Source organism: Dermacentor andersoni, chromosome 10, assembly GCF_023375885.2.
Source record: "Dermacentor andersoni chromosome 10, qqDerAnde1_hic_scaffold, whole genome shotgun sequence".
NCBI lineage: Eukaryota > Metazoa > Arthropoda > Arachnida > Ixodida > Ixodidae > Dermacentor > Dermacentor andersoni.
The window spans coordinates 118,803,209-118,820,561 of record NC_092823.1 but is presented as its reverse complement, the minus strand read 5'-3'; the positions used below and the strand labels follow the sequence as shown (position 1 = coordinate 118,820,561).

The 17,353-nt window shown below is 43.4% G+C and overlaps 1 protein-coding gene across 1 annotated transcript in view; it reads left to right on the top strand.

The window, feature by feature from the left end:
- Positions 1-15,335, top strand: part of LOC126543657 (galanin receptor type 1-like) — a 100,159-nt gene extending 84,824 nt beyond the window's left edge. Inside the window, exons 4-5 of the mRNA XM_055077859.1 lie at positions 8,355-8,642; positions 10,202-15,335. Coding sequence (XP_054933834.1) covers positions 8,355-8,642; positions 10,202-10,387 — 474 coding nt within the window. The 3' untranslated portion in view covers positions 10,388-15,335. The remainder of the gene's footprint in view (positions 1-8,354; positions 8,643-10,201) is intronic.
- Positions 15,336-17,353: the final 2,018 nt, after the last annotated feature.

Genomic DNA, 17,353 nt, shown 5'->3' with positions numbered 1-17,353 from the left:
GGTGCTTCGGTTTCACTAAGCAACTTCATGCACGTTTTATGCTCTCATTGCTCGCGTTACTAGGCATGCTCGCTGGAAATCACTTGCTCTCTGTAAACACACCATCCGTTGCGTCTTCCATCATCGCTCGTATATTTTATGAGCCCTTGCCCCACACAGTGTTGCAAGCGTTTCGCAAGCACGATTGCATAATTTGGATGCCAAGATAATACATATTCTTGCGCCGTCCCGTAAAAATATCAGAGATGTTAGGAAGAGCGCGCACGTGATCGTGCATGCGTGTGTGTGAGTCTCTGCGTGCGTTTTCTGTGTGTGTTGTATGAATGTGTCTGTGTGTGTGTGTACGTGCGTGCGTGCATACTTTTCTTATGTTTCCAAGGAGGTCTTGTTGCCTGTTGACGGCAGCAGCCACTTCTCTTGACCTTCGAGATAGTTCCAGTTAAAATGATAATCATACCTGAAGCAATTATTAGAATATATACAGTACCATTAGTTGCAAAAATGAGCTACGAAACAATTGCTCCCGGCAGTTCAGGAATGACGTATTCTCGACAGGTGCAAATGTTGTCCCTCTAGAGTGTCATGCTCTTAGCAAAACATGGTCCTGCGTTTGTTACACGAGCGTGAGTGTGTGGGTGTTTGAGGGTTTAATAATTGTTGCCATGGAGTTGGTGGCGCCTTTGGAAGGCTCCGGCTACTTCTGCGTAATAGCATGGAAATTCTGCTAAAGACCACGAAAATATTACAAGCAAAAATGAGAGGAAAATATATTGAGACCACTTTACAATGTTGACGCAAGGAAACAGACATGCCGCATCATTTCCTAACTTCACTGCCAAACAAAAATATTTTGGCAAGTGTTGACTAAATGTTATTCGACAGCTTCTAACTAGGTCCCTTTTATGCGACATTCAATGCAAAAAAAAGTGGTCTTGTGTTCTTTATAGGATTTTGTTCTTGCTGTTGCTGTTGTTACTATTGTGGTTGTTTCACGGTCTAAGAGCTTGTTTCTAGGAGCACGTTTCTGCGGTCAGGTTGCGTCGTAATGGTTGCGTTCTTCTAATGCCAAGCCATCCATTTGTTTTCGTTTCGTTTTTGGTTAATATATTAGAAGTTCTGAAGTTAATTAGACTCGCTGTTTAGTTGATGACGATCACAGGAAGTTTCACCCGCTTCAGTTCTTTTTTCTTTTTTTTTTAGACTGCGCGCTATCTTGGAGATTGTTGGGGGCTTGAGTTTCTTCACAACGTATAGTGTAGACATATTGTGCCTGTAAAATTTGTTATTCAGGTGTGCTTACTACGTTTCTACGCTTTGTGTGATGAAATGATGAGACTTCACGTGGAAAAGTTCTGAGTTTGGCCGCAAGAAGCATTGTGGTGGACCGCTCCAGACAGCTTATGTCTAATCCGGTTTCACCCGCCGGCAAAATTAGTAGCTATGGCATTGCGCTGACCACAGGGAGATAGCGGGTTCAACCACGGCCTCGGTGGCAGCATTATCATGGGGCATTTGAATAAAGAAACAGGTGGTCAAAATTATTCCGAAGTGCCCAATGGAGGCGTGTCTCAAAATTCTATCATGGTTTTGATACATGAAACACCAGAATCTAACTACCACTGGTTCATTATAACGCCTAAATAAGTAGAAGCTTATATGAATGTTGAAGTGAGAAGTGGAACGCAGAAAAGGCACTGCTCTGTCGACCGAAAGTGTATTGAAAATAAAACGCACGAATATAAAGACGACAGATACTAGAATAACAAAAATGTATTTGTGTAAAGTCACATGAAGAATAGTATGTACAACCAGCTATCAACCCCAATATTTGATTTTATGACCAGAACGATTACTGTTTTACAATTTCATATGTTTTAACTTCGATGGGTGCAAAACTTAAAAATTATTGTGCACTGTGCATTAGTGTGTGCCTAAAAGAAGCCAAGGTGATCGGAATTAAACGGAAACGTTTTTAATGCGGTGTTCATCATAAATGGAGCGTGCTTTTGGCCACTTTAGGCCGGCAGACATAAATTATATGAATTAATCCTTATTAGTGGGTGAACTTTTTCTTCGGGATATGGTGATATGAAAGTTGAGGATAAGAAAGGGTTCACACGATCACGTCATGATGACGACGGCTTTACGGCGTTATGGAAAGGGCGGCCACAAGAAACTCAGTTTCGAGATCTCCCATGCTGTCGCTGTGAGAAAGTGCAGCACGTTGTTTTATAATGCCTGTGTACATCTTTGCGTTCAATGAAGGATGTGAATGCTATAAAGAAATTTTTCAAAGTGTAACTGGTTGTTTCAAACTGGCCTCGTATTTCTGTCGGGGAGCACGCAGAGGGTAATTTTTTGAAGAGTCGATATATTCCCTGTTCCGAACGATTACTGTTACCCTTCTTCGTGAGCAGATATGAGAGCACTGTACTCAATATTGGGTAGCAGAAATATTAAAATAATCTACCTTATTGCAGTTCACTGTTGTGGAGAAGCCGACAACGCAGTTTTGCCAGCATCCCCAATATTGTAACAAATAACTGAAATAAATCGATAAACAAGACTCCCAGTTCTCGGACGTCGACGTCCACACGTGGGAGGCCTAGGCCCAGTCAACTAAACTGCTGGTTTCAATAAAAGTTTGTTCCTCCTCCTCCTCCCAGTTCTCGAAACACTCGCTTTATACGCTGATGAGTCGCCATTGTTTAAAGTGGTTTATCTATAATTGGACAGGGTGTTTAGGGGTTTAATATTGTTTGAGATAGAAGCGAGCAACAAGAAATATACTGAAAGTATTTCCGAACCAGTTGTCTTTCCAATAATTTTCGAAAGAGAAAGGTCAGTTAAAGGAACTGAGACGGCGTTGTTTAGACTTGTGAGAAAGGACAACACTAGAGCAAGTAATCTTACCGAAATGGAACCGTTCGTCGGGGCTGAGGTCTCTGAGTCCCACTCTGGGGACTCATATGAAGTAAAGAGTGTTTTAGCGCCCAGAGTAGTGAAATTGTGGAAAGTTTATCACTGGTCCGCCGTTTCATTTCATCAAGAGCAAGTGCTTGTATTAGTTGAACTATAACGGAAGCTATTGAAGTATTGCTTTCTTGTTACCCTCACAATTTTTTACAAATTGCGATTTCTTCTGGCACAAACAAAGCCGTCAACAGCGCAAATCCTATTGCTGCCCTTCAGCTTCAGAAATAATGTACTAAACGAAGAAGTGCACCGCAGGATGAACCAGATCCAGTGAGTTCAAAATGCAATATCCAAATTCCGAATCATTAAGAAACTGGACATATTAAACTCGTATAACGGAAAACGTACACGTTTGACATAAATCGCCACGTTAGGACTGAGATTCTTCCTTAAAAGTGTTTCATACGAGTTTTCGTTTGTTGCGAGATAGTAGTGCGTACAGTAATTTTTGCAGTTCGGGCATTATTTATTTTTTCCCTCTTTTATTTCATTTCATTTATTATTATCCTCAGGGCTTGCCAGCCTTACGTAGGGGAACAGGCGTGGGCGAAGTGCAGAAACAAAATAAAGGAATGCAACTGCAAACAGCATAGAGCATAAAAAACATAGAACTTACAGAAAGAGTTTCGCATAGGAAGGCAAGTAAAACAACAAAAAACATCAATTACTCTGCACAAAGGAAAACAACCCACTAGTGTATTTCTGAAACGGGAGAAATCAGTTATAAGAACAATGCGTTGAGGGAGGAAGGCGATTATAATTTATACATGGATTCAGCAGAAAAGTTTCATAATATGTTTTACTTTTCTATCTTGCCACATCAACTTTCTGCCAATGCTCGACAGGAGGAATGAAGTTATGAACAAGCAATGCTGTTTAGGTCTACAATGGCAAACTAATGTATTCATCCACAGAAAATGGGCGTTGAGCACCTTTAGTAACAAAACATCTTGCTCAAAATCACAATTATGGATATTACACGAAGCACCATGCACAGTACATTTAACCGCATAGTCGATTTGATTCTTTATTTCACATAACATTTATTTTTTGCTAAGACAACAGTTAAGAGCTAGAAACCCATTGGCTAGGTCAGGCATCCCGACAACCATTATCGTCAATGTGATTGACGGATTCGTCTTTAACATCACTAGCAGAACTGGGGCTAACTGCCAGAAGGTTCTTAGCATGCGAGAAGATGTTCTATTCCAGATGCCGAGGCGAGAATTCTTGGCCTAATGGTTACACATTCAGTGTTAGAGGTAATTTGTTCCAATCTGGCCAATGGGCTATTTGATATATGTTGCTTAGGCGAATATTTATGAGGTAATAATTGTTACAAGCGTGAAAATATTGTATGATATGAGCATAGGCCACAAGCTGTAGCGGGGCACGGGATAATAGAAGGTAGAAAAAGAAGACGTTCGCCTAGCGATAGCGAAACCTCGGCTGACGCTCAAGGCCGTCCGTTAACTCATGCCCCGATAAACCCTGTATTCGCAGAGAGTTGCCCGTAACAATATGTATATGCTGCAAACCACCCCGACAGCGAAAATTTCCCCGGAGTGACTATATAGCTGCTACTGTGATAAGATAATAAAAGCACTAGGAAATATGGATATCTTCGATACATGCGACGTTCCAACTTGCGGCATAACCTTCGCCACAGAACGAAGAAAAGGCTTTGAAGATCCAACGCACATGCTAGAAGCTTCACTTTAATATATTGTTCAGCAGTGTCGATAAAATTGGAACTCGTACGCCTGCGTCAACGTGCAGTAGACAACTGGACGCAATAACCGCTGCGTTGACAATTTTTTTAATACATGGGAGGAAATCGTGCCAGAAAGAACAAAGCCCTAAAAAATCGAAGGTAATGCTAAACACATGTTAGAAAGACTAGAAAATGCGAACCTTTGATAAAGATATCCAGTCAGGCCGAGAGAACTACTGTGTTTTCGGCGGTGTTTTACCATATCTGTCGCACATTCTACGTCGCCAAAGGCTTGTCAGAACAATTGACATAAAATATGGTACGATGGGTCTCATGAAGTTCGAAAAGATAGAAAATGGAATGTATACGATGTATTATCTAAATGTTACTGAAGTTTTCTCTGGAGCATGTCCTATAAGAATACGGCATCTATACATCTGAACAAAGATAAGCTATTTCAGCAGCTGGATAGAAATGACAGTTTGTAAACCACGGCACAAAACAAACTTTTCTTCAACCATGTTTTCAGAAGCATGGTTTCCCATGGAGAAAAAGCCCAAAGAAGAAAAAAAACAACGTGCTAACTCCTGCAGGAATGATGATCGGGCGGACATGCCTAAAAGTACAGCTTTGTAACTGCACTCCAGCTAAGATGGAGCGCGTATCTCGCATATGCATCGTGCACATAAAAGATACATCTATTGGACTATCGCGAAGCTGTCGCGGTGGCTAATGTATGCGTATTTTTGGTCCATCCACAGAGACCTTGGAAATAGTGTGGTGTGTGTTGAGTTCCAGAGGCAATAAGGATTGACGTGTTGTATGAGCCCGGCATTGTGTGCATCGCAAGAAGAAAGTTTTCTCCTTACAGAGACTCTGGCTTGTACCCTTATGTCCACGTCTCTCGAAGGCCACAATATGCCCATGCTCTGAACGATCAAGACGACATTTGCTTTTGTCGCAGTGCAGTCGCAGTTCAGATGAAAAGGGTGGCTGCTTTGAGAACCTGCTGGTGTCGCAGTGAGTTCCATCCACAGAGTCCTTGGAAATAGTGTGGTGTGTGTTGAGTTCCAGAGGCAATAAGGATTGACGCGTTGTATGAGCCCGGCATTGTGGGCATCGCAAGGAGAAAGATTTCTCCTCACAGAGACTCTGGCTTGTACCCTTATGTCCACGTCTCTCGAAGGCCACAACATGCCCATGCTCTGAACGATCAAGACGACATTTGCTTTTGTCGCAGTGCAGTCGCAGTTCAGATGAAAAGGGTGGCTGCTTTGAGAACCTGCTGGTGTCGCAGTGAGTTCTGCGTTAAATAAATTGCTCAAGTGCGCTAGGTTTTGATTTATGAATTGTTCCCTCAGCAGACCACACGCTCCCTGACGTTTTACGTATTGCACCTATGTCAACTTAGTAAACCAGAGAAACTGTGACACGCGAAGAGAAAACGTTTGTTCGTATTGTACCCTAAATAAAATTTTTGCAAAGTCTCAACTCTAGTCCACCAAAGAAGACAGCGCTAAAAACCAGGACGAGATAGGCAGAAGACGTGACGAGTGCTTTTCTGTCTTCATACCAAAGAGCTCGCTTTAAAACCCTTTTAAGTAGGCTCTGTTACAGTTGTGGCACATAGTCAGGGCTCTGTCATGTTTACGCTCTTCGGTTCACCGCGCTCATCGTAGAACACTTTGGACGAATTCTTTGCGTAGTTCTGCGCCGCCGAGGCACTGTACACTCCCGCTATTATTTGAACTAAACTTTTGACCTATTTCTTTAGCTTAACGCGCCTCGCGACGACCGGTCTACTCAACGCGCTTCGCGAACTAATAGCGTAAGCTCGTTCAAGCGTCAGCCTAGCGAAAGTTCGTGATTTGCGCTCAGCAGAGCACAAATATGGTGGTTCTCGCTTCACAGTGTTGTCGTGTACCCTGGGGAACTTGCCTTGTACTTCGATCGAAGGACACTTGGAGCATCCGACCTTTCAAGTATCTTCGAAACGCGCTGTGCCTTAATCCTTATGCTTGACTGACGTCGGCATCGTTGCTCGAAACTTGTGAAATTCATGCCTTACCGTGCTTCGAGAGCATCGCTTCAAAACTACGCTGTGTCTGTGCTGGCTTTCGCGTGAAAACTTCTTCGTAAATACACCGAAAGAAGGTGAGGGGTGATAACGTGAATACAAAACATAATAAGAAACACCGTTATGGAAAAAAAAAACAAGCCCTGTCAAAGACGAGTACCGTAGTCGAAACGTCGGGTGCCCCGGTATTTTTTTTTTTTTTGCTTTAGTGCAGTTGATTACTTCAAGCTGCCATCTTTCAGTAAACTGGTGTACAGTTTTGGCAGTATTAAAACAGTAATGCAAACTTAAACGGCTGCAATAAAACCATAAACAAGGCTCAAGAATCAAAACATTGGCTCTCTATATCTACCAGCAAGCTGTGCTTACAAAACGTAATTTTAGAAAGAACTAAGGCGAAACCGCACGAATTATGTGAATTTAGAGTACTATGTTATGGTGAACATCGCACGTTCACTGATGCTGCCTAATGACGCAGATATGTTATTTCCGCTGACGAAGTACCACAAACTTCTCTGAGCACGTGAGAGCGTTAGAGCAGGCGTGCAGAGTAGTTTGGCCTTATATTTATGAGATTGAGCAGAAAATACGTGGTGAAAAATGCACTGCACCACCCTTGAACGCAAGAAGTTTTGTATTGCAACGTCACAGCGCCTTGACAAGTGCATTTCAGCAAATTAGGTGTGTTTCGTCAAAAAAAATCAGTTTAGGTTGCACACACTTGTCATTTTTGTTCATCAAAGCAATACCGTACGAATGACTGAAAACAAAGTACGTTCTAGAACATTCAAGCATCAGCAATGAATATGTACTGTAATAAATTTGTAGTAAAAGCCACAACCCATCGAGAGCAAGTGCAATAAAATTTTCTTGAGCAGAAATGAGCGAATGTTTCTGGCTATGCAGTTTATGCGTCCTGGAGAGCGAGTAAAAAAGGCCTCGGTGTGAGAACATTGCCAATAGGCAATGATGTTTAGTTTACGAGAACTACGTCCACAAGACAGTTCAGCGAAAGTTTAGTATACTATACACTATAAGTAGGACGACGTGTTGAATATGGTGTTGTTTAAAACAAATCCTTCCTGATATCGTTGAAAAAAGGACAAGCGCACAGTTATTGCAGTCTACCGTTGCAGCATTTACGGAAGACGATTGGAGCTTAGCACAATATTGTAACGAAGTTGGGGACCACGCAACGAGAGACCTACCGAAAATGTTCTGCTATAACGTTAAGAGACAGGAAGATAGCGGCATGCATATCAGAGCAAACGTGGGTAGTCGATGTTCTAGTTGATGTTAAGAGGGAAAAATGAGCCTGGGCAGGCTATGTGTTGCAAAGGGCAGATAGCCTTTGGTCTGTTGTAGTTGCAGAATGGGTTGGTGATAACAGAATAATGGGTGGTGGGGCGAAGTGAGGCAAATCGCAGGCGTGAAACGGTTCCAGCTTGCACAAGCTGGGGTTTTCTGGAGGCTGTTGGGAGAGACCTTTTTCAGAACAGGACATGAAATGAGTTGATGATTATGGGCGTATCAAAATTCCCCCTCCTGTTATTAAACATCACCACACCAAATTTCTTTTTTTCACAGGTTGCCAAGATGGTGATGGTCGTGGCCGCTGCGTTCGCCCTGTCCTGGACACCGTACTTCCTGGTGTCCATGTGGACCCAGTTTGGCACCAACTACCTGGAGAAGCAGAACTATTTCTTCACTATGCTCAGCATCAACCTGCTTGCGTTCATCAACTCTTGCGTCAACCCGTTCATCTACGCGGCCATGAGCAGGCGCTTCCGTGGCGGCTTCCGGCGGATCTTGTTTCCCGTTTCCTGCGCCGGAAGTTGCCAGTCCGGAACCAGGTGGCCGCCAACTGCAAGGCCAGTGAGCCGCACCGCCAATTGTTCGCTTGCGCGCAGTTTTTATAATTTATTCAGCGAAGAACCTGTACCTTGACACCACAAATTATGCGTTACGCAATAACAGTTAGTGTCGGTTTCATTAATATTAATTTCCAATAGGTTCTTATTCCATGACATTTGCAGTGGAACTTAATGCATTGCTGAAGTCTAAGCATCATGAGTCTCAGCCAGACGCTACATCTGCATGTAAAATTTAAGTGCACAAAGCGCCTCAAACGTATGCATTGGATAAGGCACAGGCACACCTAATCTCCGTAGCTCTGCAGTTTATATGGCGCATGTGCACCTAACCCAGGGTTAATCGTGAAGATGTACCCATAACTCCGTAGTTCATCAAGCAGATGCGCTTCTAACCACCGCAGCGCTAATGTTCACCAAGAGATATGCCCTTAACTCCGTAGTTGCTCATGCACGTGAAAAAAGCCACAAGTATAAAAAAAGAGCAGTCGTCTTGCTAAAGGAGGACAAAGTAGGGCACAGCGAAAAACAAACTAGAGTGCTCCTGTGCGTTTACCACTGCGCCTTACATTGTCCTCGTCTTCAAAGCCCTCCACAGCACAACCGGCAATGAATGTGCCATAAACATTCACAAACACGCGCACCCAAAAGCGCATGCAGCAAATAAAAAATGAGGGAACAACACATACATAAACGCACATGCATTAGTGAATGCATGCATGAAGCTTGAATAGGTTCTGTGTGAATTTCCTCATTTCTGCTATTGTTACTCGGCTATATCCTCCTGCTCACCACCGTCACCGCACGAGGAGAAACCTACAGAAGAAACTCATATGGCTTATCCAGGAAGGAAGCTTCCGTACTGAAAGAAATGTTTAAGAATGGGAAAAGTTAAAAGCTAAAGCATGACACTTCAAAGAGGTTGTTGCTTGAGATGCTGTTGTTAGCTAAGGCTGTGAAAAACAAAATTAGAATTTTGCAGCTTGAATGTTTGCATTGGCTTTCGTTGCAGGGTTGGAAACTGAGCCTGTTGGTACATAATTAGGGGAAACATTTTGTAAAAACACAAAACTATGGGACACGGGGCCGAATAACGACATTTATTTGAAAATACACATTAGTATAGACGGGATGAAGATGTAGATATAGAAACAGTCGAATTTGACAAAGTGCAGTACCAAATAGCAACGTAGAAAGAAGAATAATATTGGTAGCCAGAACCGGCAGTTTTGTCTGTTGAGACGAGGAACTAAGCACGTTAACTTCTTGTCAAACAGATTAGGCTATCGACCGTGGGGCCTGTCCTGTGAATTACGCACGCTTCCGAAATTTGGCGATTTCTGTGGCATTTGTATCGTGGTTCTCGCACAGTAATTTCTAGCGGCTCGAAATTTGAATTATTACCACACGGAGTTGCGCAAAAGTCGGTGCATGTTCTCCAGGCTCTAGTTTAGGCATCCTTCTGCTTGCCACTTTGTTATCACCTCTGCTATTGGTGTATCAGTGTCCGAACAACTTGTTTTTATTTGCTACACTCCTTTTTTTCTCTGGCCGTGCTCGCAGGCCTGTGGTTCCCGCCTGTTCATCGTCGTTCCGGCTTCGCCTCCATCGGCTGGCGAACGGCACCAGCCTGCTGTCGACGGCGTCCAGTGGGTCGCAGAGCGACAGCCTGCCCCACTCGGCACTCCCGGGGACTCACCCGCAGCATCGAGTGGCCGCGGTGGCGTTGAGGAACACGAAGCAGGCTAGACTCGCCACCACAAGCGGCAACATGGGAGGTGCTGCCACGACCACGGACACCGGACCGTTCTCGCTCGAGACCGCCATCGCATCCAAGGAGGTGGCCAAGGACGACACCATCACCGAGCAGCATCGCCGGGCGCTCAGCGACTCGATGCTCACTCGCCACAACGGCTGCTGCTGCGAGAACGGAAGCCTGCCCTCCGTTGCCGAGAAGCTGCCGGAGGTCGTCGACCCAGGAGCGATATCCAAGCGACGAGGCACCACCAAATGACGTCCAGATTTCAGCTAGCGGCCTTGAGATATCTATTCACCAGTCCCTGAGAAAGTCTTGCTCCAAGGCGTCCCTGGAGAGATCTGCCGACTGGGGCACTGAAGAGTGAACCTGACTGCCGAGCTTGTGGTTTCGACATACAAGTCTTCGAGTTTCTTGCATGTGTGAGAACAGTGTTAAAAGACAATAATTGTAGCATATTGGTAAGCCGGTATGCACTACTGAAAAAAGGTGAAGTGTTCAGTCTGTGGTACAGGTTTTTAAACCGTTATCGCTTCAGAAGCTGAATAATCTATGTGAGCTCACAAAACCTTCTGGGTAGTAGTGATGTCTAAGGAGATGTATTGACCAATGACTAGGTATTACTGGGTCCTGCATGGTCCTACCTTTGCTCAGGATACTTGACTGAAGGGAAGTAGAAAACAGAAAAACATAAGGGCAAAAAATAGGCCTGAAGGCCACACAGTGGCAACAAACCCATATCGCTACCCTTGTAAGGTTACTGGCAGCTCACTTACATGATACCGTGTTTTTCTGAGAACTATATGCGGTGAACGCGAAATGGCACGGCACTGCTCAGTCACTAGCTAGCAGAAATATTTCCGGATGGTAAGGCCATCGGGAGCCTGTGACGGCGATGTTCTCAAAGAAATGTGTTGACAAGCGATGACATAAATAGGGGAACTAAATCTGAATTTAGGACAACAGTGCATGTACAATGGCAGTATAGGTTGAATGTGCAAAAATTATGCCCCTTCAATCTGTGGCCATAAGCCGGGTGGTACGTGAGTATCTGTGTCCTGGGCATCGCAAAGGCATGTATACAAATAGAACCTTTCCAATGAGAGATACAGACGTTTTTCGGCTCGTATATGATAACTGCCCTGCTGCTCTGCGCAGGGATGTTAAAGTAGATGAAAAGCTTATAGAGAAGATTAACGAAAATATTTTGCAAATTATCTCGTGCGTATAGCAGTGCTCTGAGGATAGAGATGGAACTGCTTTGCAGGTTGAAATTTTCTTCATGGTTGTAATTAAAAATTGGTGCTCGATTGAAAAGGAAATCTAACTACGATGGAGATATGATTGCAAGTGGCCGGAGCTTGTTTCAAGCTTCCGTGAAAAAGGGACAGGCGCATTGCCTCAAAAGCGAGAGAGTCTAGAGCAAAAGAAGAAAGCTTGTTCAGAGGTTAATAATTGGGGGCTTGCTATCCTGCACGAGAACGCGCGCAAGAGTTTAGCAAGTAGGGAAGAAAAGACCAGCATCGTGCTCTGAATAAGCACTGTTAGCCGTAACAGAAAGTATAGCATCTAAGGAACAATTCTTTCTTCATCATAGGGCACAGAAAGAGCGTCAAAGAGCCGACACTCGAAATTGCCGCGAGCGAAGTTCCAGTTCCGTGTTGTAGATCGTAGAATATACAAAGATAATGCTGCTGAGTAATGTACACTATAAGTGGGCGAAATAATGGTTGGTGTTTTCTTATAAAAAACACCATCCTCTCAAGTATACAATCTAGTTTTCAGAAAGCCGTTTCTTACTAACCTTTTGAAGAAGAGGAATGGTTTGATGTGCGCATATATAGCCAGTGTAAAAAATAGTAAGCCTTAGTAACTGAGCAGTGTCTGTTAAGAAATCTTCTAAAACATCCAGAAGTTTAAGGCCGAATGTTAATACGTAAAATTCATTACGTTGGAAGTGTTGTGCATCCAGTTTGTTCACTAAAAATGAACTAAATATGATTCCGTCCTAGTGATGTGATCAGACGATATAGCCTTACAAAGCAATTTCAAGAAATAATCTTTAAAAAACGCGAATGCCATTGTCTATTGGACACTGGTTCTTTCGGCGCTATAAGCTGTCGTGCTAGCTGGCAGATCAATGTTGTGAACCATCTCAACATTGCTGTACATGGCGTCTGTACAGCGCATCATTTTAAGCCCCATCAAAAACAATGTGGTATGTATGATGTATTTCGTACATGCACGATACGCATGTGCATCTGCTTGGTGCATGTGGTACAAAAACAATGTGGTAGAACATGAAAAAGCTCGGCCTGCAAGCACCGGTCAAGGCCGCGTTTATGAAGCATCTTAGTGTTGTAGGTGGCTAGAAGCACTGCGGTACTATGAATTTAAGGTGCTCAATGACATTGTTTTGAATATAGTGAATATTGTGTGCCTGAATGTAGATGCGACTGTTCTGTTTCTTGATGACAGTGGTCGGAAAATGAGTCCAGTGAGACTCTTTGTGAGCCATCATACACTTCAATATACGTGTTTATGACATAATCCACTCGTTTATCCCTTTCTGCGTGGCTTCGATTATGTCTAACTGATGTGTGCATCAAAGCGGACACATAATAAAAACGAAGCCACTATTAGTGATTACTTGGTGCGAGTGACTGGCTGTCCCATACTTAACAAAAGAGTGTATCTTTACTTTTCCATTATCTTTCCTGATTATTCCTAAGGACTACGTCTTTTATAAAAGTAGACTTGCTGAAGTTTGGCTATCACTTAATATAAGAGGTCTAGAAATTTGGGTTAATTTTCTACAAGACGTGAGGCCCGCAAGGGAAGTTACCAGCATGCCCTTTGTTCTTACACAGCAATTCTATGCCTGTTCTTACAAAGTCAGCATGAAGATCACTGCGCGTAACGCACTGTGTAAGAAAATTACCTTTAGCTTGTTGAGTGGTATAATAAACTCAGTGCTGTTGAAGGTAAGCCGTAAATTAGAAAGGGGTCTTCCACGTCACAGGCAAGTCACTTGGCATGTAGAACATCATGCGAATCCTACAGAGAATTTTACAAGGCCACATGAAAGGTTCTTGAATATTTTGCTCTTTTTCAGGAAGTTGACCGATGTGAAGGTTTGTGATGCCGTATGTGGAGCGGATTTACCGGCTAGATGGTTGGTCAACTAAACAGCAAAGTCCATGTGTTGTTGTATCTTTACGTTAACCACAAAAGTTGTTTCACAACATGAAAGGCAAGACAGAATTTTTGTTCAAATCCCTTGATTTTCTTGTGTCCCACTGGGCTGAAATAAAGTGTTACGAGAGGGCCTTTTCTTGACAAGAACAGGTACTTAGCAGACAAGAAAGTAGCAGAAATGTAGAACTTCGTTTACTTGTCTGCAGCAAGCTTTATTTGAACAGTGGTCAAATGTTTTGCCTTCTGTTGAGCACAATGTGCTCAAGTGATTGGCCACTGATGTGTGGGGTTCGGTGAAGTGAAATGTATGCACCCAATATATCTACACACTGTTGTACCCGACATTTCTGTCAGATCATAATACGTAACTGTGTGAGAAGCTCTATAATATAAAATAGGCTACACAGGCAGGCAGGCAATGAATTTTATTTTCGCCCACACAATCGCAATGTATATTATGATTTGTCAGTTTCAGATATTATTAAATTAGTATGCCTAAAAGAAATAGGAAACCAGTTTTATAAAGAGAACTCATTGAACATCATTGATAACTTGAATTTTAACATGACAAATCAGTAACCAGCATTGTTAGCTGCATGTTAGTTTTTCAAGCGCACTGCTTTGTGAACAAACAAGACCAGCTGGAGAAGCGCATGCATAAGACTGCTCAACAATGAAGTAAACGAGCAGGAAAACTTAAAGATATTATTCACGTATAATATTGACCACACATTGTACACAGTCTAAATTGTTAACGAAGGTGTACAAAGCATATTAGCACTCTTCTGTGCACAGCTAGGCATTGTTATAGGAAGAGGCATCCTGTCTATACTGGTTTTAGAAATATTCCATATGGCTGTGAAGTGGTAAACACATGGGAGCTACGTGCTACTAGTTTCAGCGTGTCGTCTCTTACCGTCAGGCAGTACACTTTATGCGGAATGATAACAACTCTATAACTGTATCGTTAAGCCGTAAACCACAGTGTACTTGCGTTGATTGTGACAGATTGGAGATTCAATCCTGGATTATCCCGGAGCGTAAGACATACGCCCCGGCCAAAGAAAGAAGCGCCCAAGTTGAATCGACAACATTCCATGTGGCTGAAAATCTTAAGACAACATTCTTCGTAGAACCGACGCCGTGTGATACAGAAAGAGCTAATACGTAAATCGGAATCGTGCATTCATCTTTAAATGCTTATAGTTCACTTGCTATAAACAAGACTTTGCTGCAGTGCAGGTATTAGCCATCTTTAGTAGGGGACTGTGGGAACTGGAGGTACAAAGAAGGAGCCTGCTGTCTCACATGCTTGCCGCTGACGTTCCTTCGTCGTGGCACTGTGGCCGTTTAGTGGCTCTTGATTAACCCGCAATCCCCACATAGGGTGTGCCTACAGATGAGGAGTTGGATAAAAAAAATGAGCTGTTGCTCTAAACAGGCGCGCAGGAATAAATTGAACTGGTTTTTGAAAGCAACATTGCCACAAAGTAAAACAAAATTTAATGTTCAAGCAAATGATTCCCAGTGTGACTCTGCGCAAATATTTCCATACCATATGGTAAAGTGTCTTTTATTGTTAACGTATCGTGTATTTGCCGTACTTCAATGTCACGTATGTTCATATGTGCTCGTTAAAGCATGTGAAAATGGTTCTGTATAAACTTTTTATGCTGTTGTTTCAGAGCTGTCAGAGATTATTTTCTGTCGAACTAATAAAACGTGCTGTTTTATAAAAGATGACACTGGCATAACTGTTTAAAAACTGTTCAATCAACTGTTTAGAGGACTTTAATCGCAAGGGGAGAATATGTATTGAAAGTTCCTATGGCTGTTCTAACAGCGCGCCAGCGAACGATTACTAAATCTGCAATATTTAAACCTAAGTACATTACAATTGTGGGAATATACCTCAGCAGGGATCACACACATACACACAGAAAGACACACACACGCACGCACGCACACAAGAAACGAATTGCAAAGAACTGTAAATAGCTAACAAAAAAGTCAACAAAACAAAATAATAATAATAGCGTACAATCATGGTGCTCACAAGGTGTGTGAAAATAAAGCAATAGTCAGCTGTCGTGACATGTAATCTAGCAGTCGTAGCCTATTCTGTGCACCTGCTTGCACTACAAGTATTGTTTCCTCAAGTGAGAGAGAGTCTAGAGAAAACACAGTTACCAGACCTGCAGTGACCTGATACAGAGACCGCGCTAAATAGTCTCAGCAGAAAAACAGACACAATCGTATGTGCCACACGAAGTATCAGTCGACGCATCAGTGTCTCTTAAGAATTCTAAGACGAAGCTGCAATCTTAAACCTGCGCCTTGTCTACACAGCGGTCGCGGCGATAGCTGGGACCCGCCCCATGATCCCCAAGGCCATTGCCATCAAATGTGAAAGTGTGGTAAGATGAATTCGTGAAAAGTGATGAGTATAGAGACGCTGTTGGTGTGTGCAAATTTCCCTCTAGTATCGGCGTTTTCAATGCCCGCTAACATAGAATGATCATGAACATTATAGACTAATATATTGTGTTAGAAACCTGTCATACGGCCAGTCTGGTTGGGTCACAAACATTATCTTTACGGGCAACACTACAGCTTCCAGATGATGCCCTTTCCTTCGGCCTATAGCCTAGAGTGCATGCCAACTGCCCCGATAGCAGTGTCGCTGGGTTTTCTGAACCACTGAAGTTTTAAACCAGCAAGAAACACCAAGGCATTTCCAAGCGAAATTATCCCATAGCGACGTGCTCAGGGCAATTTTTTAGCAGCTTGCATGCTGCTTCTTTTCGAACTTCTGTGGCTCCACCAAGCCTGTGACTTTCGAAGAACACGCCTCCATAAATAGGCTCGTACTGACTGCATAGCTCCCACCGTACTGGATCTTATTTTTTCTAGTTGATACACCCCCTTCTGTGCAGGCTCGTGCAATCACCCCGTATCCAAGCGGCGTGACTTTGAAGCCACAGGCCTCGACGCGCCCGCACGCAGCTTGTGGACGCATACACGATTCCACACCTACCCTTGTCAGTCACGTCGTCCCGATATCGAAACGAAACATACTTTTCCATGTTCTCACTAGTAACAACAAGAAAAAATTTGAACATGGCGGTCCATCTAAGCATAACCAATTGCTTAGCAAAGAAAGTCACCTCACTTCCCTACGCAATAAGAAGAAAGGGAACTAAGGGGCCAGATTTTATTAATCATATCACAAGACGCCAGCAAACAAAGACACCAAGGACAGCACAGGGGAAATTACTTGCACTTACTGATTAACTCAAAGAAATGGTAAATTAATCGAAATGAAAGTGGATGAAAAAGGCAACTGGCCGCAGGTGGGATACGAAACCACGTCTTCGCACTAGGCGTGCGATGCTCTTACCATTTGAGCTACCACGGCGCTATTTTCCGATGCACTTTCTTGAGCATTTCTGTTTTTGCTACTAGAACTAACCCCGGGAGTGTTAGCTAGCGCCACCTGTCACAAACCTAAGTGGTGGATGTGGAAGAATTTTCTGCCACAGGCGTCGCGAGTAAATCTTGCACCTCGAGTTTATTGACAACGAATATCGAAAGCTACGCTCTGCCCGTGTGCAGAAGTCAGAAGTGACAAGGCAACCCTGTAACCACCATTTTGACAATCACTGAATGCGTTGGTGGAGGAGGGGGGGGGGGGCAGATAAAGGTGAATTCGATTTTTTGACGAGCCAGGGGGGGGGGGGGGGAGCACCTGAAACTGGACC